General features: G+C 40.5%; 1 protein-coding gene across 1 annotated transcript in view; it reads right to left on the minus strand.

The window, feature by feature from the left end:
- Positions 1–588: 588 nt before the first annotated feature.
- LOC139723005 (DNA replication ATP-dependent helicase/nuclease DNA2-like) overlaps positions 589–27,219 on the minus strand; it is a 35,371-nt gene continuing 8,740 nt past the window's right edge. The window contains exons 9-27 of the mRNA XM_071634284.1: positions 25,359–25,421; positions 24,647–24,732; positions 22,788–22,910; positions 22,212–22,335; positions 21,179–21,277; positions 20,006–20,123; positions 19,485–19,662; positions 18,686–18,871; positions 17,234–17,344; positions 16,372–16,515; positions 12,163–12,282; positions 7,526–7,707; positions 6,845–6,960; positions 6,106–6,234; positions 5,070–5,263; positions 3,966–4,170; positions 3,082–3,243; positions 2,077–2,265; positions 589–777 (exon numbers count right to left, since the gene is read on the minus strand). Of these exons, the coding sequence (XP_071490385.1) occupies positions 589–777; positions 2,077–2,265; positions 3,082–3,243; positions 3,966–4,170; positions 5,070–5,263; positions 6,106–6,234; positions 6,845–6,960; positions 7,526–7,707; positions 12,163–12,282; positions 16,372–16,515; positions 17,234–17,344; positions 18,686–18,871; positions 19,485–19,662; positions 20,006–20,123; positions 21,179–21,277; positions 22,212–22,335; positions 22,788–22,910; positions 24,647–24,732; positions 25,359–25,421 (2,718 nt within the window). The remainder of the gene's footprint in view (positions 778–2,076; positions 2,266–3,081; positions 3,244–3,965; positions 4,171–5,069; positions 5,264–6,105; positions 6,235–6,844; positions 6,961–7,525; positions 7,708–12,162; positions 12,283–16,371; positions 16,516–17,233; positions 17,345–18,685; positions 18,872–19,484; positions 19,663–20,005; positions 20,124–21,178; positions 21,278–22,211; positions 22,336–22,787; positions 22,911–24,646; positions 24,733–25,358; positions 25,422–27,219) is intronic.

Raw genomic sequence — 27,219 nt, forward strand, 5'->3', positions numbered from 1 at the left:
TGTCTTGCCATCCCTTTAAGGCTGTATTTCTCACTAAATCACAATGATTTTTTTATTCTTTTTTTCCCAAGGAAACTGACAGATGCTTCAAATAAATCATGTCTGAGCTTTACTACTGGACGGTCATATCAATCATGTGAATTACCGGTAACTTTCTTGTTAACCATCAGCTGTCATGTTACATGATTTCTCCACATCAAGATGACTAAAACATTCTAATCTTTAACCTAATCAAATTTACTAGAAATATATGTTACCAAAGGACAGGAATGCATCCCCAGGTCATTAAACTAATGGGATTAACACATATGCCATGATAGACCTGCAAATCAAAGAAAAAGGAACAAAACAAAAATGCAAAAAACAAAAACAACAAAAGACAGTCCAAAAATTTGCCAGTACTGTATTTACAAGGAAGCAACCTGTGACCTTGGACTCTGCAAAAGACGGAATACTGAGGGCAGCATCAGCAAAACTAACAGGAGTCTAAATTTGACCACCTACACCTCAGTATAAAATTTCAACAATACCCAGAAGCTAAGTTTTTCATAATATAATATTTTAGTAATATGCACATACACTGTACTGTTAAACTTCAACTGTGGTCAAGAATTCGTGCAAAAAGGATATCAGGTTGTTTTGGTGCAAGAAGGTGATAAGTCTCTCGAGGGGCTGGAACTGCTTGAGGACCCGTAGACTGCCGATGAGGAGGAGTTTGTGCTTGGCTCGCGTGATGGCCACGTTCAGCCGTCGTATATCACTCAAGATGGAACCCCCCTGAAAGTGGAGGAGAAAGAATTATATCCAATGCAGATCAATTACCACCACTGCAACAAGAAAATGATCCATTAGAAGCAATACTGAGCTACCTTGAGCTTTACAAGCTCAAGTGTTATGCAAACCTTAACAGAAAGGTTGCCTGAAGCCTCCCCAAACAGAAACAAGTAATGCATACAAAGTGGATTCCAAGTATTAAGATGTATTCAGTACACACGTGAGTGGAGACAGCTTATCACTTGGTTGTCAAAGGAACTATATTCATGAATTTGACTACTTTACTAAAACGGTCAATCAGGCAGCAAATGGAAAATCAGTGATTCTTGCATAAACTTTAATTGATATTAACCCTTTGATCACAGGACGTTCCAAATATCCATAAGGGGGAAATCCACCCTGATCATATCGGGGCAATTCCCCCCCCTCCCCACCCCCCCCCCCCCCCCCCCCTTATTTTGTCACCACGGTCTTCCTGTTAGACTGAGGCACATTGCCACACCTGAGTGAGCTTGGCTGCTTTACAACGAGATTAAGTCTGGCAGTATAACTGAATGCTAATGAAGATGTTTGGTAGGTTAAGCTACTGCATACGCCATTATATTTTGTAAGTATAATTTTTCGCAAATCAAGACTACCTTTTCACAAGTGATTAAAGGTGCATGGTTCCCGTAGTTTAGTCAAATGCGTACGCGGGTGCACGGCGCAAGTTTCCTATAGAGACCTACGCTATCGATTCCTCTTTAGCGCTTACGCTTTGGCCCACTTCCCCAAGTCCGAAGAAGTCTGATTCACTGTAGTCAGTGGTCCGATCACAGTTCGGCTCATGATTCGGCTGAGGGGGATGACAGCTTCAGCAAACTTCTTTTGTGATGTCATAACAAGAAGCACATATGCACGCACCCTGGCATTACTACAGACTGCGCGATGCGCAAAGAAGACAACGAAGGCAACGTTACTTAGCAACACCTACGCACTTTACTCTTGATGACAGCTCAGTTTCGGTAATCTTCGTATCAATGCTAACGGTAATCGGCAGTATCATCAACAGCGCCCTCTACACTACCGGGACTTTGCACCTTTAAAGTCACAATCATGGAGTACAGTAATGAAAGGAGAAATGTGCACATGCACATCGCATTTGTGCCAGGATCAGGCTTAATATATTTGTGCATTCTTTGCTTCTTGAATAGTATCCCAGTCGCGAAATTTGAGAGAAAAAAAACAAACCACGAAACATATGGCGTGTACCTGAAGTGTCAAGGTACATAAAGGGTAAAGCATGCTTTTGGTCTTCATTACCTGGGAGTCGAGGGCGCTGTGGGAGAATGACACCACGATGACCTTCTTGTCACGTCCCTGGTATTTGTCCACTGTGTTGACCTCCACAGCCTTGACCCCTGACCCAAGGTCAGCCAGGGTGGAGGTCAGGAGCTTGCACTGTCTGCGATAGGGTGATATGACCCCAATGTTACCGGCATCACAGCCACACTTGTGTACGGAGTAAAAGATAAGCAATTGAGATATTAAATAAAGTAATGCAGAAAATATAAAACATGAAAATGATAAAGATATTACCCAAGTCTGCATCTAAAACCTTACACATTTCTTTCATTTTGGTTACATTGGTTCATACTCACAGGGCCTTTTCCTCATATTAGGATTAACATAGGCCACTTAATATACTAAGAATGACATATTAACCCGCTGAAGACAAGTCCCAAGAATATTCAGGCAGGTGTCATGGGAAATGCGTGTAATAGCAAAATCGGTCCGTCCTCAAAGGGGTAATATCAAACTTTTCGCAGGTTACATTCGTGTTGATGATCAATGCACAATGTCTATATGACCATGACACATACAGTGACATTTACAAGAGGAATTTACCCTTAACACATGTGGATTCAGTGAATTGAGGAAGTATTAATAAAAAAAGTTCCCCAAGTTTGAGGAAACTTTAATAGACAATCTATACAAAAGTTATGAATTCTTTTTGGAAAAATTCATGAGTCATCATTGCTGGATGAGAAGACAACTTTTCTTTGTGATGTCTGCAATTTAAAGGGGATGGCTAGTTACTGATCAGTGAGAATCAGTGGGAATGCTGGGGGATGATTGTTCCAATTCTTGTGGGATTCATTTAAGAGTACTTTATAAATCCATTGTTGTGTGAAAATTATTTGCTTCAGAATGGTCTCATATTCAAGTAATGTGCAGTTCAATGTTTCCAGGTTAGCATGCCTGTACAGTGACAGGGCGATCATTAACAGCCCGTTAACGTACACTGTAGTACATCATGTTTCATACCTCAATGAGGCTATGAATAATCTGTTTCACTAGTCTTGCTTCAAGCACATTTGTGTTTGCATCGGTTGTGTCTGTGCGGGAGGCAACCTGGTCGGTGTTGAGGAATGACACCACTGTCGAAGGACGAAGGGCCTCGACTAGCCATGCCTCAGCAGATGGAGTCTGTAGAGGACATAAAATGGAGGACAAAGATTGCATTTAAAGGGGAATGATACCCAAATAATATTATCAATTTTAATTGAATGAATACTGCAATAATTCTAAAACGTGTCAGTGAAGTTTTAGAAAAAAGCAGACAACCGGTTCAAAAATTATCAACCCTGGTACCGCCATCACTGGATGAGAAGACTACAACAGTGTGTGTATCACTGCAGGACAAACATACTGTATAAAGAAAATATAAAGACAATTCAACAAAATTTCATTCTTTATGAAAAGTGCATATTCCTACAAGCTGTTACTGACTAGCACTGAACTTAAAATCACCGAATGTTTGTTTTGGTTTCAACAATGTGTATGGAATGTTCTAAAATTTGTATTGTCATAAAAAAAAAAAAATATCATATGTATATACATTTGAGTTTATATATATGTATATGCCTATGTATAAATATCAACATATGTACATATGGGTATGCATGTATATATGTACTTCAACAATTTAACCATTGAGATTGAAGAAACCATTGCAATTGAAGTAATATTTTGTTTTTATGCTCAATCTATCATTTGCAATATTATGAAGTTGTGATTTAGACAAATGTTTCACTCATGGGAGGCCAACCTATGCAAGGCTCTCTATTCCTTATTCTCATCCCCCCCCCCCCCCCCCCCCCACACACACACACACAGACACACATTTAGCATCAGTTGATACCCCATACCTGGCACCAGTCATCAAACGATGGCATCCCGACTGTTGCCGTGGAGACCGTCTCATTGCCACACCTCATGGCTCCATCATAGACGAGGTGGTTAGACAGGGACATAATCTCGGCATTCATCCTGAACTGGAAGCTGAGCTTCACGGCGCATGAGTTGTGAGCAGACACCAGTCTCTGGAACAGACTCTCATCCATTCCCAGGTTCCTACCACACAAGAGATTATAAATTCACAAAAATCATGACTCACAGGTAAAAAGTCAAGAGTAGCATCCAATGCCTGCTTATGAAAATGACAAATATTCAAATGGTAAAGCATGCAATCACAAACATTACCTTAGCATCTCTTGTTGTGTTGATCTTCTTTCTTGTGTGCCAACTCTAACCTTGTACTAAACATGCATAAATTCTTGTTGGGGTCCTTGGGCAAGAACAGTTTCGATCCACAGGACTACAAAATTTATCACACTTTTTGAGAAGCGGATAACATCTGAGCATTGTGAGTGGTCCACGATTGTTATATGAACAACAGCCACTTGTTTACTTTTGCAGAAGTCCATAGAAAGAAACCCAAGTAAACAATTGAGGAAATGCATCGATATTAGTAGAACACACCAGCAAAGTTTGAAGAAAATCAGACAATCTGTTCAAAGGTTATGAATTTTCAAAGTATTGGTGCAGCCGTAGTTGGGTGAGAAGACTACAACACTTTGTGACATCATGTATGGAAAACGACATAAAGAAAATGTACAGATAATTTAACATGTTTTCACTTTCCTAGCATAATGAAAAAGCACTAGACTTACCTCTTCCTGAAAGCAGGGGTAATGATATTACCCTTCACATATGTCAGTAACCAATCAAGAGAATGTGCACTTTTCATAAAAAAATGAAATTTGTGGAATTATCTTTGTACTTTTGTTATATTGTTTTCCAGTGTAACACATGAATATGTTTACACAGACATGTGAATGTATGTGATACACATGAAATGTTAGAGAACCTCTCTATAGCAGCCACCCGTCTATAATGGTTACTCTTTTAGTCTCCCTTGGGTTAGCCGCTTCAGACAGGTTTGACTGTAATATATCACATCCAAACAGTACCTAGCTCTGGAGCTCTGCACAAGTGGAGGAAGCTGGCACTGGTCGCCCACCAGGACAAACTTGGACGCCGAGAAGAGTGGTCCGAGGCACACCAGCTGGCTGATCTGCGACGCCTCGTCCACGATGCACACGTCAAATGTGTGCCGCGTGAAGAGGGCGTGCTTCATCCCAAGAGCAGTGGAGGCAACAACTTGCTGTAGGGGGGTCAGCCAAAAATCAAAGAGGTATCGTGCAAATCATTGTCATGGAACATGTGATCTGCATTCTTTCAATTGAATCAACATCAGCACTGTTTGCCATTCTACACCACTGTTCCTATGCAATCCCTCATCCTACAAACCCAGTACTTTTTTTTAACACCCTTTGCTTTTCTATCTTTATCTTTATTGCACCTTGAAGTTTGCAGCATGTCAATAGTATATGTGCCAACAATTCTTTCTCAATTGAAGTTCAAATAAAAGCTCAGTAAAAAAGATACTAATTCATGCACTGAACACAGCCAAGAAGAGCTAACTGTATAGAATAAAAAGCTTTGGGAATGACAGATGCAAAGATCAAACTTACGAGCTAGACTGAACCCTTAAAACAGCTTACAAGGTCTCTTGAACAATGCCAAGACAAATTAGATGAGGACTCCCTCCTCTCTCCCCCCCCTCAAGAATTTCTCATTATATAACACTACATGAGTGAACATGTGGCAAAAATATAACCATAACATAAAGATATCTAGATGTTGCACAACACAATATATAAGTACTGTAAAACCAGAAACATTCGTGGCATGAAACTTTTGCAAAGTAGAGCTGACGGCCTTTTTCACGGAATCAAACTTTCACGACTCACCTCTGACATTCAATGCATTGTGTAGAAAAACACTTTTCTGAATCTTGGCTCCTGGTGAAATTCGCAAAAGTTTCATGCAAGTGCAAATTTCTGGTCTTTCCCATACTTTTTATCCCTTTGTTTGTCACTGCCACATCCCATGACTATTTCTCCTTCACTATATATTTTCTGCTCATGAGAAACACTTCATCACCTTCCCCTCCATCTCCACGGCAAGCTGAGCCACGCCCGACGTCTTCTTCATCAACCTGGAGTCCAGATGACGTCTTACTTTTGGGTGGACGTTGTGCTCTGCTCCCAGACGAAGGAAGTCTATGTCATACTATAAGAATTAAAACAAATAATAGTAAACGCATGGATTTTTTATCAAAATGTAAGGTACAAAGAGGGGCAGAGCAAGACACTGAAGATAGAATATGTCCATTTTAATTCTATATGAAAGTGTGAAAACTTTGGCATTTCTCGGGAGCATGGTCTGATTTTAAGAGATTCTAGCAGATACCAGCTATTTAATGTATGAGCAGATATAGTACCACTTGCCGTCAGGCAAAATTGCAGTGAGTGAAGCCTTAGATGCACTTTCAAGTGTTGCTTAAAGTTTACTGATGCCTCCTTTTTTTTTTTCTTCTTCTTTCTTTCTTATGAGCACTTCTGTGGAGACAATCATTATTACGAGCTCCCTTGTGGAGACATTTCATTAGCATAGGCTTAAATATTATTGTTTGATCTGTTTATATCATTTTATTTCGTATCAATACTGGCTGGGCAAAGTATTTTCAGTAAGGACCCATTCCCCCCCCCCCCCCCCATAAAAAACAATAACTTTACAATTTTACAAATGAGACACACCATACAAACCAAACTCATCTGACTGTGGATAGATAGATCAGTGCCATGCATTGCACATAAATCAATACAAAATGCTGTCTTACCTCGGCTAGCTTGAGAAGAACGTTGTCCACAGCAGAGTGGGTGTAGCTGGTCAGGAGGACGGACATATCGCAGGCCACAAGGATTCGCACCAGAGCTACAATAGTGGTCGTTTTTCCTGGAAAGCAAAGAAGATTGCCAACATTAACTCGTTGTCCTCCAGTAAAACATAAGCTGCTCTGACAGAGTACAAGATTAAAGACTGAATGTTATAAAATTGATGTTTAACAAACTAATAAAAGCCTTGATGGACTTACAAAGACACCACACAGACTAAACTGGCAGAGTTAACATCCTTTGAGAAGCCATTAAAACCTTAAAAATAAATCTAAAAAAATCCTTCTACCCGGAATATTATGTTGGCTGTCAATTGAATGTTGAATAGGGGGGGGGGGGGGGGGGGGGGGGGGGTTCAAGAAGCATGAACGCTTGCTAAAAAAAATGTCCGTGCAAACTTCTCTTCTGGGACCAGAGCTCATAAGAGTGTATATTAGTCATTTCCATTACAAGACATTCTGGCTTTCATCTGTTTTGACATGTCATTATTAACGATCCCATCATACCTCCAACTCTATATGTAGGCCATACAGTGGCTTTTGAAGGCATCGATTCTATGGGCTCATCAAACAAAGAACATTTTAAACACAACATCAGATATTGAAAGAGAGAGGGAGGCACTTTACCTGTGCCTGGCATTCCAATGATCAGTGTGTAGTCTTGGCTACGAAGAACTGCCTTGACCGCTGCACGCTGGTCCTCATTTAGTTCCTTGAACACTGCTGCCACCTTCCCCCTTGCCTTGGATGGCAGGTTGGGCTTCTGGATTGAGGTGGGGGCGTGTGTGTCCACAACAAGGTTCCGCAATCTACATGGGACAGCACATATACAAAAACATTAGACCTCCCAACAACTTTCAGTTAAAAGTGTCTTGAGAAAATGATTCTGTATGCACTGTAGATGTGAAATACAAACCACTTTAAATCACGCGTGAAATCCCTGATTCAGCGGAGACAAGTTGCCTTCCATAAGAACAAGAACGAGTGGAGAAAATTACGCAACAAAGTCCAACGGGAAATCGTGAGCGCCAAAGTGATGTTTTATCGCGATCGCGTCCAGAACCTAAAACGCGAGAACCCATCTGACTGGTACAAATTTCTGAAAGTTATGACCTCCCAAGAGAAGAAGAGCCTACCATAACGGTGCCGGGCATCTCATCCTCAGACAAAGCCGGGATAGCCGATGCCGTCAACTGCCACTTTGCAAATATCGCTGACGATATCCCCGAACTTGATCTCTCCAGTCTTCCTGCGTTTCTTCCCTCACCTGTGCCGATCCCTCACGTTCAACCCTGGGATGTTGAAAGGGAATTGAGGCGAATCAAACCTGGCAAATCCGGTGGGCCAGACGATATCCCTGCTCGGATTATTCGGACTTTTTCCGTTGAACTAGCTGAACCATTGTGCGAAGTGCTAAACTCGTCATACGAAAGCTGCTACGTACCACACCAATGGAAGGATGCAATTGTGTGCCCAGTTCCTAAAGAACAATCACCAGCACCTGTGGACAAACTACGCCCTATTTCTCTGACTAACCACTTTGCAAAAATCCTTGAGCTGTTCGTCTACAGACGCGTTATGTCAGAGTTAGCTCCTCAACTTGACCCAAAGCAATACAGAGCACGTGCTGGACATTCCACTACGCATTGCCTGGTTGACCTGATGGACTTCCTCTACAGGAACATGGAGACCGCCGGCCAAGAGATTACTGTTTTGTCAACTGATTTCAGCCGCGCATTTGATCGGGTCGACCACACAATCTTGGTGAGGAAACTCGTGGACTTACAGCTTTCCCCATCGATAATCAGATGGATCTGTGAGTTCCTCACTAGACGTAGATGTCGTGTCCGATACCAAGGAGCGTTGTCACCATGGCAACCTGTCACAGCCGGCGTCCCACAGGGTACTCGTCTTGGTCCTGCATTGTTCCTCGCTCTGATCAATGACGCGTTGTGTGGTGATCTTGACAGCAGATGGAAGTACGTGGATGACATGTCGCTCGCACTGTGCCCTGATCGCTGTTGCAACCCATACAACCGCATGCAGGATGTCCTCACCTCGTTGGAAGATTGGTGTGACAACAATCGTGTGAGGCTCAACCCCAAAAAGTGCAGTGTCATGAGGCTTTCCTTCGGGAAACGAAGCCTCCCAGATTTCGATTTTACACTTTGCAACGAAGTGATGAACGAAGTCACGTCAGTGAAGCTCCTAGGCGTCATGATACAAAGTGATCTCAAGTGGGAGTGCCATGTCCGTACCATGGTATCGCGGGCAAACCGTCGCATGCACATGCTCCGAATGTTGAAATCATTTAACATGCCTAGTGATGATCTTGTGTCTGTGTATATTGGGTTCATTCGACCGCTTCTGGAATACGCGTGCCCAGTGTGGCACTCAGGTCTCACGGTCGCACAGGCAGGTGTACTAGAACGGGTCCAGAAGAGGGCACTGAGGACCATTCTACCGCACTGCAACTACGATGTAGCACTGGAAACAGCCCAAATCTCCAGCCTAGAAGTGAGACGCGAGGAGTTGTCTCTGAAATTTGCGCAGAAATCGGCAAACTCTGTACACTTCCAGAAATGGTTTGTGTTGAACGCGTCCTCTCGAAAACTCAGACACACAAAGCGCTACATGGAAAAAAGATGTCGCACTAAACGCTTTGAGAATAGTGCAATTCCTTACCTCACAAGGCTGTTGAATTCTAAATTAATGTAAATTATTTTGAATTGTTATCCCGGGTTAAGATTACTGATAAGTCTCTGTGTGGTGAATGATGACACGCCCCTCATACTCATTCCTTACACTTTTTTTCTCTCTCTCTCCTTCAGCCTTTTCCTTCTTTCTTGTTCATAAAATGTCATCAAGGTCATAATTTTTACATCATTACCCGATTACATAATACAAATGAGTTCTATCATGCTATTTTCTTAATGGATAACTTTCCCGATCACGTCACTATTGGACTTCTGAGTAAGGTTGTACATGCATCTATGGCTGTGTTCGCATATGCATACCTATTTGTGTATACACACATTCACATATTCCTTTCTTTATCTCTCCTTCTCCTACTCTATCTTTACTAGACCCCTCATTTACCCATTCTACCCTGGTCTTTCCATCTGTTTTACCATCAGGTGAAAGCCTTCATTCACTCTGTTATCATTTTGATGGGGCCACCTTCCCTTTCACGTTGTTGTATCTCTTTATTTTTGCAATTTTTAAAGTGTGCGGTCCATGATAATATGTATGTATGCATTTATTACTGTGAAAGCTAAATAGGATATAATGTGTCATTTTTCATTCTGCATCCCCATACAAACGTCTCCATTTATGTACATGCATATGACTGTGTACGTATGTACAGTATGATTATACCTATATATGCATGTATTACATAAACATCAAAATATTGGTTAGACCCTTTTTTATCCAGTTTGCCCTGTCCTTCCCATCTGCTCCGGCAGGCGAAATTTTTCACTGATGTTATTATTTTGATGGGGCTATTTTTCTGATTATGTTGCTGTTCATTACCGATTATTTTTCTATTTTTTCAACATATATTAAAATCAGATGTGGTTTATGATATCTGTTTTACTGAGAAAGCTATGTAGAACATAAATATGTTATTTTTTTAACTCTGCCCCCCCCCCCTAGAAAGGTTCGTTGTGTGTACATGCAAATGACTGTGTATTTGTGTGTATTGTGTACACCTGTATATGTATTGTATACACATATCTACTTATTCCTATCTTTATCTCTCCTTCTCCCCCTATTCCTCTTGTATCTCTACTCCACATCTCTTCCGTATTGATACTTACGTTGAGAATCACTCTCACAACGTTATCGTTTCCCCATATTTCTGCAAATTCTGAATGGAGAAATATGAAATTTGTATCCATACTTTTGTACAGTTAGACGAATTTTTCTGTGAATTTGATGTTATTTTGATGATGTTTAAAGAAGAATGTGGGTTACGGGGCTTTGGAAGGGTCGGTTGAGAGTGCTATATGTAGGGTATATAAGTCATATGTGATAACTCAGCCATCAGAATGAAATTTTGTTATGAAATGTAAAAACAGTGATTTAATTATATTTGGGGTTGTGCAATCACATTTCGAAATACCTTTTATTTATCAGTCATGTAAACCTGATGTTTTGAGTATGATGTTTTGTAGTTTTAATGGAGTAGAGGCAAATCAGTCGTCACAGTATTTTTTGTGTAATTCTGTTTGTTTTGACAAATGCGGAATATGTTCTTATCTTGCATAATGCTCAACTTATTGATTTCTGTAATTATGATATTTTCCCACTTATTTCTATCACACGTGTAAATGCTTTATTCTGTAATTGTCTGAATGTTTGAATTTGTATGTACATATTTTATGTTATATTACACGCAATTTAGCCCTTGGGCTACGAGATGTGATATGAATAAATAAACCTTTCAATTTCAAAAAAAAAAAATTTGTCTTTTTTTTTCAATGATAAGACCATCTTTGAAATGACAAATGACTATCAGTGCTTTTTCTTGTTAACATAGCTCAATGGCAACAGAATTACCACCATGATGAAAATGAAACACAATAATTATTGGGGGCTACTATTAGCATACTCTCTATCTCAATCTCATGCCTGTGATGCCTTAAAGACCCCTGTTTCATTTAAGCTGTTTGTAAAGTTACGCATGACTTTACGAACGACTGGAATATGAAGTGCTGAATTGTGTGCCCATTTTTTTTTCTTACGTTTTAACAAAGTATGACTGCATGTCAATATTTCATCTACTGTACATTGGGGCAAAAACACACTTTGGCTTGCCATATTTAAGTCATTTGTAAAGTCATGCATAACTTTATGAACTACTTTATGAAACAGGGCCCTGTAGTGCGGGAAGAAAAGGATGGCCCAATTGCACTGATCTCCATTTGCAGCCCACCAGGGTACAGCGTACGTTCGAAAAACCACAACTATCGCAGGCCTGCTATAACAGAATTGCCTGTCAGCGAATTAGTGCATCAAAGCGTACGTTGATCTGTAAATCAGTAATGTTTGACTCTCGTCGAGATTTTTCTGCCACGTATGTACTTACATAGAAATCAGTGACGCAGCTGCGCACAATTCATTAGGTGGATTTTCTAATGTATCTGACTCCGGCCAGCCTTCCTATTGCATGACATCCCCACGCTCCCAGGAATTTTCAAGTATTGTGGTAGCTACCTTCAGAGCAGAGCTCTGATTTGCCAGAGTCTAGCGGGACTTACCTGGTGTACTCCGGCATCATGAGCTTGGCTAGATTCACCAGACTCGCTGCCATGCTGTTGTAGCTGGCATCCTTGTCAATGCGGTACATGGTGTGGCTGCCATTACATGGCTTTAAGTTGCTGCAACACAATAGAAATGTTGTGGATGACTTTTTATATTAAAGTCTTCTTGATTGTCAACCTGCCCTTTTTGCTTATTCTGAAGTTGCATTATGATAAAGATTTGTACATAATACTTATGATATTTGATACTTGATGGGGTAATCCCTCTTGCAGCTCTATGAAGCTATACTGGGATGAACTACACATGTGTGTCACTGGGGGTGTCATGGTCACAGCATCTTTATTTCACAACAAGAGTGTGCACTGTGTGAGTAAAATCTGAATATACCTTTCTCGAGAGAATAAGAGATCCAAAAGAAGGCTGCAAAGTTGCAATAAGTAGGTCATGGGCGTCACCAGGGGGGGTGCGTTGGGTGCGAACGCACCCCCCTTTAAAAAAAAAAGCGACCTCAACGCCGGACGCTAACTAATTATTCTTTTTTATTTTTTTTTATATTTTGCACCAGGGACATGACACACACACACACAAAAATCGTCGGCAAAAACAATTCGCACCCCTGGTTCTGGCAGCACTGATTTTTTTATACATATCTATTAGCATTCTACAGTGTTTACTATTTATCGACCTTACTGTACATCCGTACGATACGGAGCACTTATACACGTTTGCATGTACATGTGCTACTTACAAGTATGAGGGTCTATGTACGTTACTTCTGACCAATCCATATTGCCAGCCCAAGAGCGAGCCTTAGCCTCATTAAAAAAAAAGAAAAAAAATGGAGGGGCAAGCATATTTTAGTTTTGCCCCCCCCCCCCCAATAATTAATAATTCCCAAAATTAGAAGATTTTCTTGAAGTTGACAGAAAACAAAAATGTTGCCCCCATAAAAATATTGGAAGGCAAGCGCACCATTTGGACATTGTTCAAAAAGCCTGGACCCGACAAAAGATTGTGATTCCTGATTGGCATTCTGCATATAAGCAGGATGTGCGCAGTGTACTCAGAACATCCGAACAGCAAAAAGAGTCGTTACAATATTGCGCAATGTGATGTAGATTTTACACCTTTGTACCTTACGCTTCGTTATATCGAAGCTAGATAATTGATTTTGCAGTGTTGCTTTACATACTAGTCTATATAAAAATGTCTTGCATTGCCAATAAAAATACTTGACCTGGGCTAATTCCTAACTTTTCCATGTATATAATACACACACACAAACAAACACGCACAATAGTTTATAGGGGATGCTCTAAAGTGCAGATTTTGGACATCCTTTCCCCGCTTGGTCACTTCGACGCCACCTCGCTGGTCATACCTCCCCCAGTCATAAACATAAACCCACACCCTTGACTACCAGTGGCGGATCCAGGGGAGGGGCGCACCGGGCGTCCCCCCTTTAATTTCCAAAGCGAAAAAAAAATAGCTGCAAACGGCAGTTTTTGGACAGTAAAATGTAAAAATTTTCAAGCTCGCTCGCTCCTCTCGTTCGCATTTATTCGTAATGCCATTCTCCTGAAGTTGCTGCCACTAATTGCCGGCAGTTGCGCCTGGTGCGCCCCCCCCCCCCCCCTTAATTTCCAAAGCGAAAAAATATAGCTACAAACGGCAGTACGGGGACTGTAAAACGTCAAAATTTTCAAGCTCGCTCGCTCCGTTCACTCGCATTTAATCTTTATGCCATTCTTCTGATGTTGCTGCCAGTAATTGCCTGCAGTTGCGCCCGGTTCGCCCCCCTTAATTTCCAAAGCGAAAAAATATGGCTAAGAACGGCAGTTTTTGGACTGTAAAATGTAAAATTTTCAAGCTCGCTCTCTTCGCTCGCTCGCATTTAATTGTTATGCAATTCACCTGATGTTGCTGCCAGTAATTGCCAGCAGTTCAGCCCGGTGACCCTCCCCTTTAATTTCCAAAGCGAAAAAATATGGCTAAGAACGGCAGTTTTTGGACTGTAAAATGTAAAATTTTCAAGCTCGCTCATTCCGCTCGCTCGAATGTAATCATTATGCTCTCCTGATATTGCTGCCAGTAAGTAAGAAATATAGCTACAAACGGCAGTTTCTTTGTTTTTTACTGTAAAATGTCAAAATTTTCAAGCTCGCTCGCAGTTAATTGTTACGCAATTCTCCTGATGTTGCTGCCAGTAATTGCCGGCAGTTGCGCCCGGTGCGCCCCCCCCCCCCTCCTTTATTTCCGAAGCGATAAAATATGGCTCCAAATGGCAGTTTTTGGACTGTAAAATGTCAAAATTTTCAAGCTCGCTCGCTCACTCGCTCGCATTTACTTGTTATGCAGTTCTCCTGATGTTGTTGCCAGTAATTACCGGCATTTGCGCCTGTTGCGCCCCCACCCCTCCTTTATTTCCAAAGCGAAAAAATATGGTTCCAAATGGCAGTTTTTGGACTGTAAAATGTCAAAATTTTCAAGCTTGCTCTCTTCGCTCATTCGCATTTAATTGCTATGCCATTCACCTGATGTTGCTGCCAGTACTTGCCAGCAGTTGCGCCCGGTGCGCCCCCTTAATTTCCAAAGCAAATAAATATGGCTACAAACGGCAGTTTGAGGACTTTAAAATGTCAAAATTTTCAAGCTCGATCGCTCGCTCGCATTTAATTGTAATGCAATTCACCTGATGTTGCTGCTAGTAATTGCCAGCAGTTGCGCCCGGTGCGCCCCCCCCCCCCTTAATTTCCAAAGCAAAAAAATATGGCTACAAATGGCAGTTTTTGGACTGTAAAATGTCAAAATTTTCAGGCTCGCTCGCTCGCTCGCTCACTCGCATTTAATTGTTATGCAATTCTCCTGATGTTGCTGCCAGTAATTACCTGCAGTTGCGCCCGTTGCGCCCCCACCCCTCCTTTATTTCCAAAGCGAAAAAATATGGCTGTAAATGGCAGTTTTTGGACTGTAAAATGTCAAAATTTTCAAGCTTGCTCTCTTCGCTCATTCGCATTTAATTGCTATGCCATTCACCTGATGTTGCTGCCAGTACTTGCCAGCAGTTGCGCCCGGTGCGCCCCCTTAATTTCCAAAGCAAATAAATATGGCTACAAACGGCAGTTTGGGGACTTTAAAATGTCAAAACTTTCAAACTCGCTCTCTTTGCTCGCTCGCATTTAATTATTATGCCATTCACCTGATGTTGCTGCCAGTAATTGCCAGCAGTTGCGCCCGGTGCGTCCCCCCTCCCTTAATTTACAAAGCAAAAAAATATGGCTACAAACGGCAGTTTTTGGACTGTAAAATGTTAAAATTTTCAAGCTCGCTCGCTCCCCTCGCTCGCATGTAGTCGTTATGCCATTCTCCTGATATCGCTGCCAGTAATTTGTCATTTCACACCGTCATTACATAATCCATTTATAGGGGGTACAACCCCCTCCGGCACTTCCACACCCTCCCCCCACCCTTGCTCGCTCCCTCGCATACTAACCCCCCCCCCCCCCTTAAAATCCTAGCTACGCCGGTGCCCTTTCCCCACTTGGTTTCCCTCAAAAAACAGTAAAAGTCTAGGGAGTGAGAGCTTCCTATATTCCAAATGTCTTTCCAAAAAAATCACGTAAACATTTAGTGTCAAAGCGCACCCCCCTTGAAAAAAAGCTGGTGACGCCCCTGTAGGTGGATGAATAAAATATATGATACAATAAATCAATGTATTATCCCTTTGATACATAAATAATACATTTAACCCGTTGAAGATGAGTCCAGAGTATACACAGGCAAGTGTCAATGGCAAATGCGTGTTGTAGCAAAATCAGCCTGTCCTCAACGAGTAAAACAAAGAAATACACCAATAACATAAATCCCAACATTCCTGATAACCTAATGATTGTACAAAGGAAACTGTAATCAGTAAAACCCAGAACGTTTGCACGCATTTTAATTTCGCAAATTTTGCGTGAGAACAGATTGGCAAAATTAAAATGCACGCAAAAGTTTTTGTAAACACTGTATGCATTTAATTCCAGTGACAATTTACAAAAATTTCACACTGCGAAAAAGGCTGTCAGCTCCAATTCGCAAAAATTTCATACCGTGAAAATATATTTCTTTTACAGTACATGGTATGATGGTAAAAAATGTAGAGTTAAAATATTTTGTCATGAGCTTATTGAATCAATCCAAAATGATTGCCAGAAACTCACCTGTCAGTTGTAATCTTCACAGAGGAGTCTGACACTTCCTCAATGAACCCAACACAGATGGCCACTCTTCTGGTACCCTCTTCACTGACCACTACTCGATCTCCTTTGGTCAGCAGGCAGCGGTCAATGCCAGTTTCCTTCACACTGTGTTTGATATCACACAAGAGATTGAGAAACAGTTTGTGCTTCCTCTTCTTCATACATTACACTATAATGTCAGGCCCAGATGACTTTTCAAAACTTATGTGACTTGGTCGCCTGATACTTTGTGCAAGAAATAGGACAAATACTTGAGATTTTGTCGGTAAATTTCATAGTTACTTATCTTTTGTTTTATAATGTATAAGGACTTCTCTAACAAGACATAATTACACAACAATATGTTATAGATGTACCTGAGGTAAGGACACAGATATAACATAGGTCTCAAGAAAAGATGACATCTCTCAATAAATAATGACAAAAAACAAATAAATTAGGGAAAAAAACAGAAAATTTAACTGCTGTAGAAAGCGGTCCATTTTGGTTGATGGTTTCTATTCTGTTTCTGAAGTAAAGTTTTCGTAATGAATTGCATTCACTGCTAATATGTCAGACAAGACTCAAGACCAATTCAAGGAAATTTTTGGCAGCAGTGATAAAGCCTAACTAACGAAGCAAACATGCACAAAATTTGACTATATCAGAAAAAAAGTATGGGCCCTGTTGCATAAAAGTTCAGATCAATCATAAGTCAGAAATTCAAACATGATTCTCTGAATACTCAATTCTGATTGGCTGATACCCCACTTATGTTTGATTGCATGTTTTCATGCAACATGGGCCCTGCTCATGTGTAATGAGATGGGAAAGTTCATTTTACCCTGATGTGCCTTGCTGTCTACTGAAGGCCAGCAAGAAGCCACCATGTTGCTGGTCCTTGGGCGTGGTGCTCCTTAGCATCATACCACTCCAACACTCTCCATCCTTCTCTCTGCAAATGGAGCAACATCACAAACATAGAATTCAGATCTGCTTATCCACCTTAGATTTACCTGGTAACAACAAATCAACAGCTCAATCAAATTCAGATACCAACATTCGAAGGTCAACATCTGCTCTATAATCACAGCATTTACAAGTGCATGAGAAACAGTATGTGTTCTCCTGTGAATAGTTGACAATTTGAGGATAGGACAAAAAACATGTTGGCAATCTTCAAACTAAAAGCATTATGATCTAATGATAAATGTGACCCACTACAACAAAAAGGTCCTAAAGTCGCGCATGGTCGAAGCCGTGAAAATCGAGTTTGAAGTCAGAGCATTAAAATTGGTCAAAACTTAAGATTTTCTGATTTTGATATATTTTTGGAGTCTAACATGTCTTCTATTATCTGTCGAAATTTTGAAGCAAAATGATGAAAGGAAAGATTAAAAAATAGCGTTTTTCTGAGCCATGTTTTTTGGCATTTCAACGAAGCAGAAACTGGTTCGAAAATTTTGATTGAGCGCCACAGATAGGTTCCGCCCCTAACAACGACCAGAGTGATCTCATTGGTCAGTTTGTTGGTTGCTGCTAACCGAAGCGTGAAGCTCGCACACTGTCGACTGGTGCGTGCGGGCGGGGTGCGCTATGCTCAGCCGCTTCTCACATCCTGGTCACTGATTGGTTGGTGAGGAGACCGCCGACGCTGATGTGCTTGAATGAACTCTTCGGGGGTTGCTAGGGCTTACCTTCTATTGTCCAGAGGTGAAAACTGACTTGCGTGTCCCTTGATTGCGATTGCGTCGAAAGGAAGACTTTTAGGGCGCTTTTCTCGAAACAGTGATTTTCCAGACGTCTTGACATGCTCTCTTTTAAACATCGATATCTCAGCAGCCGATTATTTTTATAAAATGTGTTATATATCAATTTAAAGCAGAAAGATTAGGGGATTATATCATGCCATTTTCAAATAATCGACCTCACCCGACTTTAGGATCATTTTGTTGTAGCGGGTCACAAATTCATTTCACTAAGCTATCACTGAGCATGTGCACATCTTTTTCACAGGACCTCTGACAGTAACTACTCCCCCCCCCCCCCCCCCCCCCCCCCCCCATTATCATTTCCCTGTATGGTCTTTTGGTATAGACTTGATCATGCACACAAATTTTTGTGAATATACAAATAATACAAATCAAATCATATAATTTCAAGAGATTGAGCAGATTATTTGATCTGCTCTTGGATATGGCATACATTAAAATTGGGTGTTGACCCTATCTTGCTTTTAGAGTCAGGAACCACATAACATTCAGCAAATAATCTATAGGGATTTTTGTTACCTTACCTGTCACTAGCCTCCTTGCACCAGATGTTTCTGGTGGTATTCTGCTTCTGTGCTGCTTCGTGTTCCAGTGAGCACAGCAGGTACCAGTGAGCGAAGTACTGGAGGTGTGAGTCTAACAGGTGGTTGGTCTTTTCACTGAAGAGTTCTTGCATGGAGGAAGACAGCTGAGAAGCATATCCAGAGATCCTGCAGACAGAGGTGTGCATCAAAAGAGGTAAACTAAAAATTTCTGCAATACAATGATGGTGTATGCTGTGGCCTATAAGACAACATAAAAAGGACAGAAATATCAAAATTAATCAGTTTTATTATTTTTGTTTTCCAAGGGTGATGAGAAATTTTGCAATGTGGCACTTTCATGTTGACTGTATGTACCATCTACCTACAACATCTGGCAAAGATATGATGGTTGTGGAAATAAAGGTTGATGCACATTGTTAGTATGCTGTAACACAAAAACAAAACAAAGAAGAAACGGTTACAATGCAAGAGGGGCCTGAATATCATCCACCCAAGAGCTGTTTGAATACAAAAGGACCTAAACTCCAGATCGACATGACCTGAATTTAGGCTTTTGCCGTAACTCGTGGAGGACGAGTCCCGAGTATACTCGGGTAGGTGTGTATGGGAAATATGTGTTGTTGTAAAATCAGCCCATCCTCAGCAGGTTAAAAACTGGCATCCTGGAACTAAGATTTTGAGAAACACTTGTCTTGCCCATCAGCTCTTTCAAGTCCTGGTTGCCGTGGATCATCTTTTACTACCGACATCCACAAACAGGCACAAGTATCTCACTCACTTGCTCAGCATGCCACAAGAGACAGCATGCGCACAGCGACTGCAGGTGAAGTCGTCCTGGATTGGTTCCGGCAGAATGGGCGGGGCAAAGGTGGGCGGGGCATCTGGACTCTGGCCAGCCAATGGGCGGGCAGTTCTTGACAGGTGGAATGCAAGCTGGTTTCTGAGGTGAATCAACTCTGCAAACATATAAAAATCTCAATATATTATCTTTGAAAAATAAATGTGTCCATAAGCTTATATGAGCTTACAATCGTTCTAATTTTTAAACATCTGTTTTATACAGCTGCAGAGAAGCATGAAAAATAGACGATATGACAATCATTTCAGGATTTCAAGCATACCATTTTTTGACAAGCTTGCAAGGGACTGTTGAAGACTCACTAATAAAAGTTTCAGCAAAGACATAGAAATTGAGAATAACACTGTAATATAAGAGATGACAATAAGCCAGCTCGAAGTAAGCTCATGTACACATAGGTACAAATGACCTTTCTTTTTCTCAGTTGGTTCGCCACACACCTCTCTTGTCCAAGTGATTGGCAGGAACAGCTTTCATGGCAGCAGTCTTGAGGTAGAGCAGAAAGCCTAGGTCTGGGGATGGCTTTAGGTCCCCTAGCATCAGGCTGTACAGAATCAGCTGTGGGTCAGATACCAACGGTCAAGAAGTGAAACCTTCACTGCAGGGTCATTGTTCGTCATGAAAGACAAAGTCTACAATTGCAACTGATTCGATTGACAAATTGCCCCTTTATCAACATAAAGACACACCGATTGTTCAGTATTTTTCAGTAATAGCCATGATAAATATCATGGGCATACATATTTGGGTGGGATTCGAACCCATGACCTCCTGATCGCTGGATACGCGTCATATCCACTAGATTACTGAGCCTCGCCCAATAGCCTGTGATGATTCTTATCCCTTAGTGCAGCAGGTACTACATAGTTCTTCAAATTACTGATTCTTCCATTGAGTTGCTTTTTTGGTTGCAGCTGATTGACAAATTGACAATAGCCCCTGCTATGGGACCAGAACCATCAATGGCTATTGGGCATAAGCTCAGTAGTCTATTGATATGACACCAGTCTAGCGATCAGGATATCGTGGGTTCAAATCCCACTCGAGGGTGTACATACATGATTTTATCATGGCCACTACTAAAACACAATGAACAATTGGTGTGAATTTATGTTGATGAAGGGTACTTTGTCAATCAGTTGCAATAAAAAGCAACTTGATGCACGAATCATTAATTTCAAAAGTTCTAAAATGTTTCAGATAAGACATAATTTATCAGATATCAGAATGGGCACAACAGACACTGTTATAAGTATTTCTAATTCAGTATTAGACATACAAGATTTGAATAAGACTTGTGTGCATTATGCTCAGGAAATATAAGTCAATCCAGTGCTTGCAGACCTGGCTGACTTACATTGTGCTTGGTTCATTACTGCTATGATTCAGTCTTGAATATTTACACAAGTGGAATGGTTTTGTGTTAGTGCATATCAAAGCACTTCAAAATTTTAGACCTTCCCAGAGGTACAGTTCAGAGTCAAGGTAATTATTTTGTGACTATACCTCACAGGACATACTAAACATACAAACCAGACAGTCACATAAAATACCATAACACAATGAGCTGTTGGGTAGTCTTGATCAAAAACCTAGTTGTACTTCAGTCTCACCTGACTGCGATGCTCAATGGAATTAGTATCCCTCCCAGTCTTCAGTTCCAGTGGTACAGTGTGTATCACAGGTTCTGCTTTGGCATTAGGTTTGTGAATCTGAGGAAAGTTGTACAAAGACTACACTTAGACCAGAGTAACGCATATAAAGAAGCTGGCTGTGGGTAATGGGGGTAACTCCGTAGGCCATGTTGACATTAGTTGGACAAAAGGCTGAGGTGCCTTAGTTAGGCTACAGTTTACCTTTGTGGGTGGTTTTAGGTGGTATTGCCAAGGCAGTCATAGTCAAAATTGTGAAATTTTAACATATTCACTTAACTTGACCTTTGACCACATGGCCAAAATCTTTCTCTAAAGAATCACTGTGCAGTAATGCATTGAGCAATCTCCTAGGTATGGAGAAAGAGGGTGATTTCAGCATTAAATCATAGAATTGTAGCTTTTTAACCTGACCCTTGACCTTTGACCCCATGACCCCAAAGTTCCCAAGAGAATCATTGTCAGGCAGTAAGTGCATACATGTCTTTATACTAAGTTTCATGAAGATACCTTGAGCCATTTCCCCGACATGGAGAAAAAAAGTGAAACTTTTAACATTTTTACTTGAGCATTGACCTTTGACTCCATGGTCGAAAACCTTCTATAGAGAATCTTTAGCTGATATGCATGTATACACAGAGTTTCAAAGAAGACACCTTCAGGCATTGCATAGATATGGGGGAAATAGTGCAATTTTAAGAATTTAACCTTGACCTTTGACCTTGAGCATGTGCCCCAACCATGCAACCCAGCCACAACTTTGTCCACTCATACACAAATATGATGAGTTTGATCGAGACACCTCAAACGGTTTTTAAGTTACGCTGTCCACAAACTTGATTATGAACAGAAAGATGTACACAACAACAGAGGGACAGAAAGACAGACAGACAGACAACCCGAAAACATGATGCCTGCGGTGACACTTCATGGCAGAGGCATAAAAATAAAGTTATGGTGTAGTTTGATGCCATGATAATGACTTAAAAGTTACCTTGACGTCCACTGTGAGATCAACTTTGCCCTTCAACCCGAATCTTGGTGACCACACCGTCTCCTCAATGTCTCGGACATCAGACACGTTCACACCACATTTCTCAGACTTGACCGAACCGGGCCTGCAAACAAGAAAGCAGTGTTATAAAGACAGGTATTCACAAAGGCATTTAGACATGAAGACGCACATCAGTCTTGCTTCAATGGATTGTATGAAATAATACAGAAAATTTCTTTCTTCCTTTTGCACTACGCAACAACATATGATCATCAATTTCAAAGCTTCTCTTGAAATCAATTTTCTCCATATGGAATAACAAGCAGGGAAAGGGCCCAAGCTACCTAAATTTCTCAAATTGAGTTGGATTGAATGTATTGGTCATAAGAAACAAAGACAACCCCCCAAAAATCTCTTACAACCAAAGAGAGAAAATAGATTATTGCCAAATCAAAACTTTGCATAAGTTGGTAAGGAATTCTTTCACATAAAAACAACAGTCACACAGTTTGCACCCAGTTTTCTGCCACAATGAATTTCTCCCTTTTTTGTGCACAGGAGTTCACAAGTTCCTACCATTTGATGTCCACCTTCCCTCGCTGTGTCAACCCCAGGAACATGTCGTTCCATCGCTTGATGGATTCTGCGTAGGCCTCAACATCCTCCAACAAATTCTGCTCATCAATCTTCAGCGAGTACCTGGAGAGTGTGTCAGCGGTCAAACAAAAGTCAACACTGAAGGAATCCACTAGCTGGTAGAATGCAGGCTTATTTTATTTTGATTCTGATTTTAGTTTTCTTGTGCTGCAGGTGTCCCAGGTTCTGGGGTTGGCAGCAGGCAGCTAGAGTGTCTAACGCATGTCTAGAGACAAAAATAATGCCAGCAGCACCTTTAATGGCTGAGATAAAAAACAAACAAACAAACAAACAAACAAACAAACAAACAGAAAACACTTGCAACCTTTGACCTATCAATGTCTGCATTTTATATGAAATTAATCAATTACTGACACAAGAAGATTTCATGTAAGGTTCAGAGGGATGCCTGTAATAAGCCAGTTCGGGGTTCCAGTTTGAACATGAGCAGAAAGAGGTCATTTGTACCGAGAGACAGGTTGGTTTTTAATTTCACTGAGATAAGCATCTGTAATGCTATGATTATTCATGGAATCCTTATAAATGGTGCCTGCCAGTACATCCACCTGACAGCAAGCCTGGTATTTGGCATTGTTAATAGAAAAAGCTTGCTAATGTATTCAAACCAGCACAATGAAATAGATGCTTCCAAAGGTGTTGATTGACGAACCATTCTGGTCACTTCATCTACACAGGTTCATTCTTTGTTAGAATATGAGTTCCATAAATTGCTATGTTGGGCAAGCTGTTGCATTATGTCGCTTTGAATTAAGTGAAGCGCCTAACCAACTGAGAAAAATGAAAGGTCATTTGTACCCATGTGCACATTAGCTATCCCGAACTGGCTTATTGCAATCCCTTCTGCCGGTTAAAGGGAAATTGCATCTTGATGTAATATTATTTTGAGAGAAAACAGAAAAATCAGAGAAGTAAATCAGTGAAAATTATATTTTAGAGGCAAAAAAATCTGAAAAACAAAAAGTTTTAAGAATTGTTAAAGCTTAGAATGCATGACAAATTGGCAACTCTGTGTGATGTAGGGGTTGATCAGCTCTCCACTCATTTTGAATACAAAATTTCACTAATTCTCATTTTTGCATGAGATTTAAAAAAAAAAATTCAGACCTCTTTTATAATATAATAAATGTAATATGTTTTTGCATTTCCTGCTCAGTGGACAAATTCTGTCTGTGCCCAAATACTTGAGGAAAATGGAAGTATGGAAAATTTCACTGATTTACTTCTCTGATTTTCTTACAAAAAGCACCATAAAATCAGGATTCAATTCCCATTAAGACATAATGACAAACTTAGCACTTTCAAATTGCTCTTTTAAGCATAGAAATTATTTTAGTTGCTAACAAGACCTGAAGAAGATTAGTATTTATGCCTGAAACACTTAGCTACAATACACACATTTACACTCATGATACCTACTTTGAGAATATCTTATCTATGTTTATCTGTTGATGTACGTATATCTATTAAGGGCATGTAATCATGACTGTTCCGAGATTAAATGTCTTATCTGTACTTCCTCACATTCATAGCTCTCTCTTTAATGGCAGTTTGAGTTTCTTGTACAGTGCAACACAGCAAACACTGGCCAGTTCATAAAGTAAGAAGTTGAAAGAATATGGGAGAAATGAACAATATGTACTATGTATACACAAACACAAACAAAAAGAATTACATTCAGCATGCTGTGTATGTCACTTGACCAAATTTGTTATTTTTCATATCAAGACAAGAACGTCACACACATAATTATCACCAGACTACACCGGATTCTGACTCACATGTCCAGGAGGAAAGAGGGCTGCTTGAGAACATCTCGGGCAAGCTGCATCAGCTGAGCTTTTTGGAACTGGCTCTTCTGCAGTGCCTAGAGTACGACCAATACAGCGCTCATTTCAACTCACATTGAATTCACCATGTTACACAGATTTGAGATCATGATACTGTACCACTTGAAGTAAGTTTGCTACAACACACATTTCCCATGGACACTAGTCCGAGTACAATACTCAGGAGTGGTCTTCAATGGGTTAATAGATTCCTGCTACCCTCTGGTAGGACTCTCTCACAATTGAAGAAGAAGGGAAAAAATAAAAGTACTGCAATTACTGTAAAAGTGGATATTTTCGCGCGACTAATTTTTCGCGCTTGGCCGGGTCAGAAGAGTTTCGCGTGTTTTTAATTCCGCGGAATCAAGACGTCATGCACAGGAACATATGGCAAGCAAAAATATTCGCGGGCTTTTATTTTCACGCTAGTTTCTGGTTGCGTGAAATGCGCAAAAATTTCCACTTTTCCAGTACCCTAAATCTCTCACATCAAGAGTAATATCTGGTTTCCTATGCTTTTAACTCAAGGGAGAATTTTAGTCAAAATGCCAATGCTTAGTTCACTACATATTTCAAATGCTGACTTCATTCCCATCTAAATATTCAAGTTTCATGTATAGGAACTGTTCCCTCTGTGTTAGATTTTCTCTCTTTTTGAGCTCACCTGATCGAAGACTTCATGAAGCAGCGACCCAAGGAGCATAGCTCGGTTCCCTCGCTCCAAACCCTGCTCAACAAAACATGAAGATTGCAAATGTACATGGAATCAAGAATTTTGTCTGTGAATGTATTTCAAGTACTCACTTAATCAAGTCTACTGGAAATGAAGGCTGTGGAATGTTCCATTATGAAAATGGCACAGCTATACGGAGTGGTACACATTTCACAGAGAACTGCAAACGTTTTATGTATTCATGTTCTCGTTTTTTAGGGGCAGCTGTATTTACTTTTGCATAAGAGTCAAATGCTTGTCTTTGCTTGTTAAAATATACAAATGTACTGGTGTGCATACAAACATACAGTTGAAACAAAATTATTCATACCCCTGAAAAATTATTAGTTTTGAGCAGATTTCTTACAGGCGAAGGATGGAGTGATAGTGATTGGGTGTTAGTTTTATACTTTTAGTTGTCCTCTACTAATTGACATTACTTCCAGTTTCACCTCATTTGCATAACAATAGAAATGTTGAGATATTTGGATTTGGGCCTTTACAGAATTATTCATACCCTTATGAAAACACTGTTATTGTCATTGATTTATTCATTAGTGCAACTTTGAAGAGCCTTTTTGCTTTGCCACTGGGTTTGTGCAGGTCTTCAAAAGACATTGGTCCATGTTCTGTCAAAGGGGACCTCCAGTATTCCAGTAACTTGAGGTTTCAGAGTGTCCATGCCGACATGTGATCTTTATAGCTACAATGCACATTAGATATTCATTTAATACCTTGGAAATAGTTTGTCTACCCCAAAACATCAACAGCAATGTCCTGAGACCATTACTTGTAAATACCATACCAGACTATTTTGTGTCTCTGCTGGTAGAGAGGCTCTTTTCTGGTTATTGTCCATGGAATCCTGGACAGTGAAATGCTTCAAGGAGTTTGTCTCAGTATAAGTTGGATCTATTCCTGCCCAAGATGCATTTGGAATGTCTCTGATATGATATTCAGGTCATTGTCACTCATTAGCAATCTCTCCATGGTAAAGAAGGTGACAAATTTGATGTCCGGACACACCTTGAAGGATTCTGCTCTGTACTGAACAAAACGCACACCTTGGATGTATGCTGTTTAAAACGTTCGTGACTCTTGACCACCTCATATCACTACAGACATGTCTTTAAAGGTCTTTCATCTTTGCTGGGAGATGCAGTGTACTACTGCTAACCAGTTAGCCTGTTCAATGAGAAAGGAATGTGAGTACTCTTTGTCATAAATGTCTGTAGTTTCAATATCAACTACTGTTTCAAGAATGGACAGTTTCACATTGTGACTAATCTCTTTGGATATGTCTGGAACTCAAGGGTAAAGTTTTTTATGGCAACATTGGAACAATGCCATCCCAAAGATCACAATCAAAGCTATCCAGAACAATATCAAGGATAATAGAGTCAGACTATTGGGAGAAGACTTCCACAAGGATGTCATTAGAGCAATGCCTTCAAGAAGAACAGCCAGTTCAGAGTCACTTGGCCTAACCCAGGTGCAAAATATGTGGGTTTGATGTTGAAAGTAATGTTTATGGGGCATTTACAGCAAATGTACTCCAATGTATAATTAATTTCTACATTCTTGAAGCGATCTTTAATCTGAGTTGGGAACTAGATATCACATGTTGCCATGGACACTCTAAAATCTTTAGCTAGTGGAGGTCCTCTTGGCAGAAAGAGCAACAAATGCATTGGTGGAGACCTATACAAACTCAGTGACCAAGCACAAGAACACTTCTATGTCTGTCCTCTGAAAAAAAAAAAAAAATCAAAGACATTGACAGTGTGTTCATAAGGGTATGAATAATTCTGTA

The sequence above is a fragment of the Diadema antillarum genome, unplaced genomic scaffold, assembly GCF_040938485.1.
Source record: "Diadema antillarum isolate AM-2024a unplaced genomic scaffold, OU_Dant_1.0 scf00000180, whole genome shotgun sequence".
Taxonomy (NCBI): Eukaryota; Metazoa; Echinodermata; class Echinoidea; order Diadematoida; family Diadematidae; genus Diadema; species Diadema antillarum.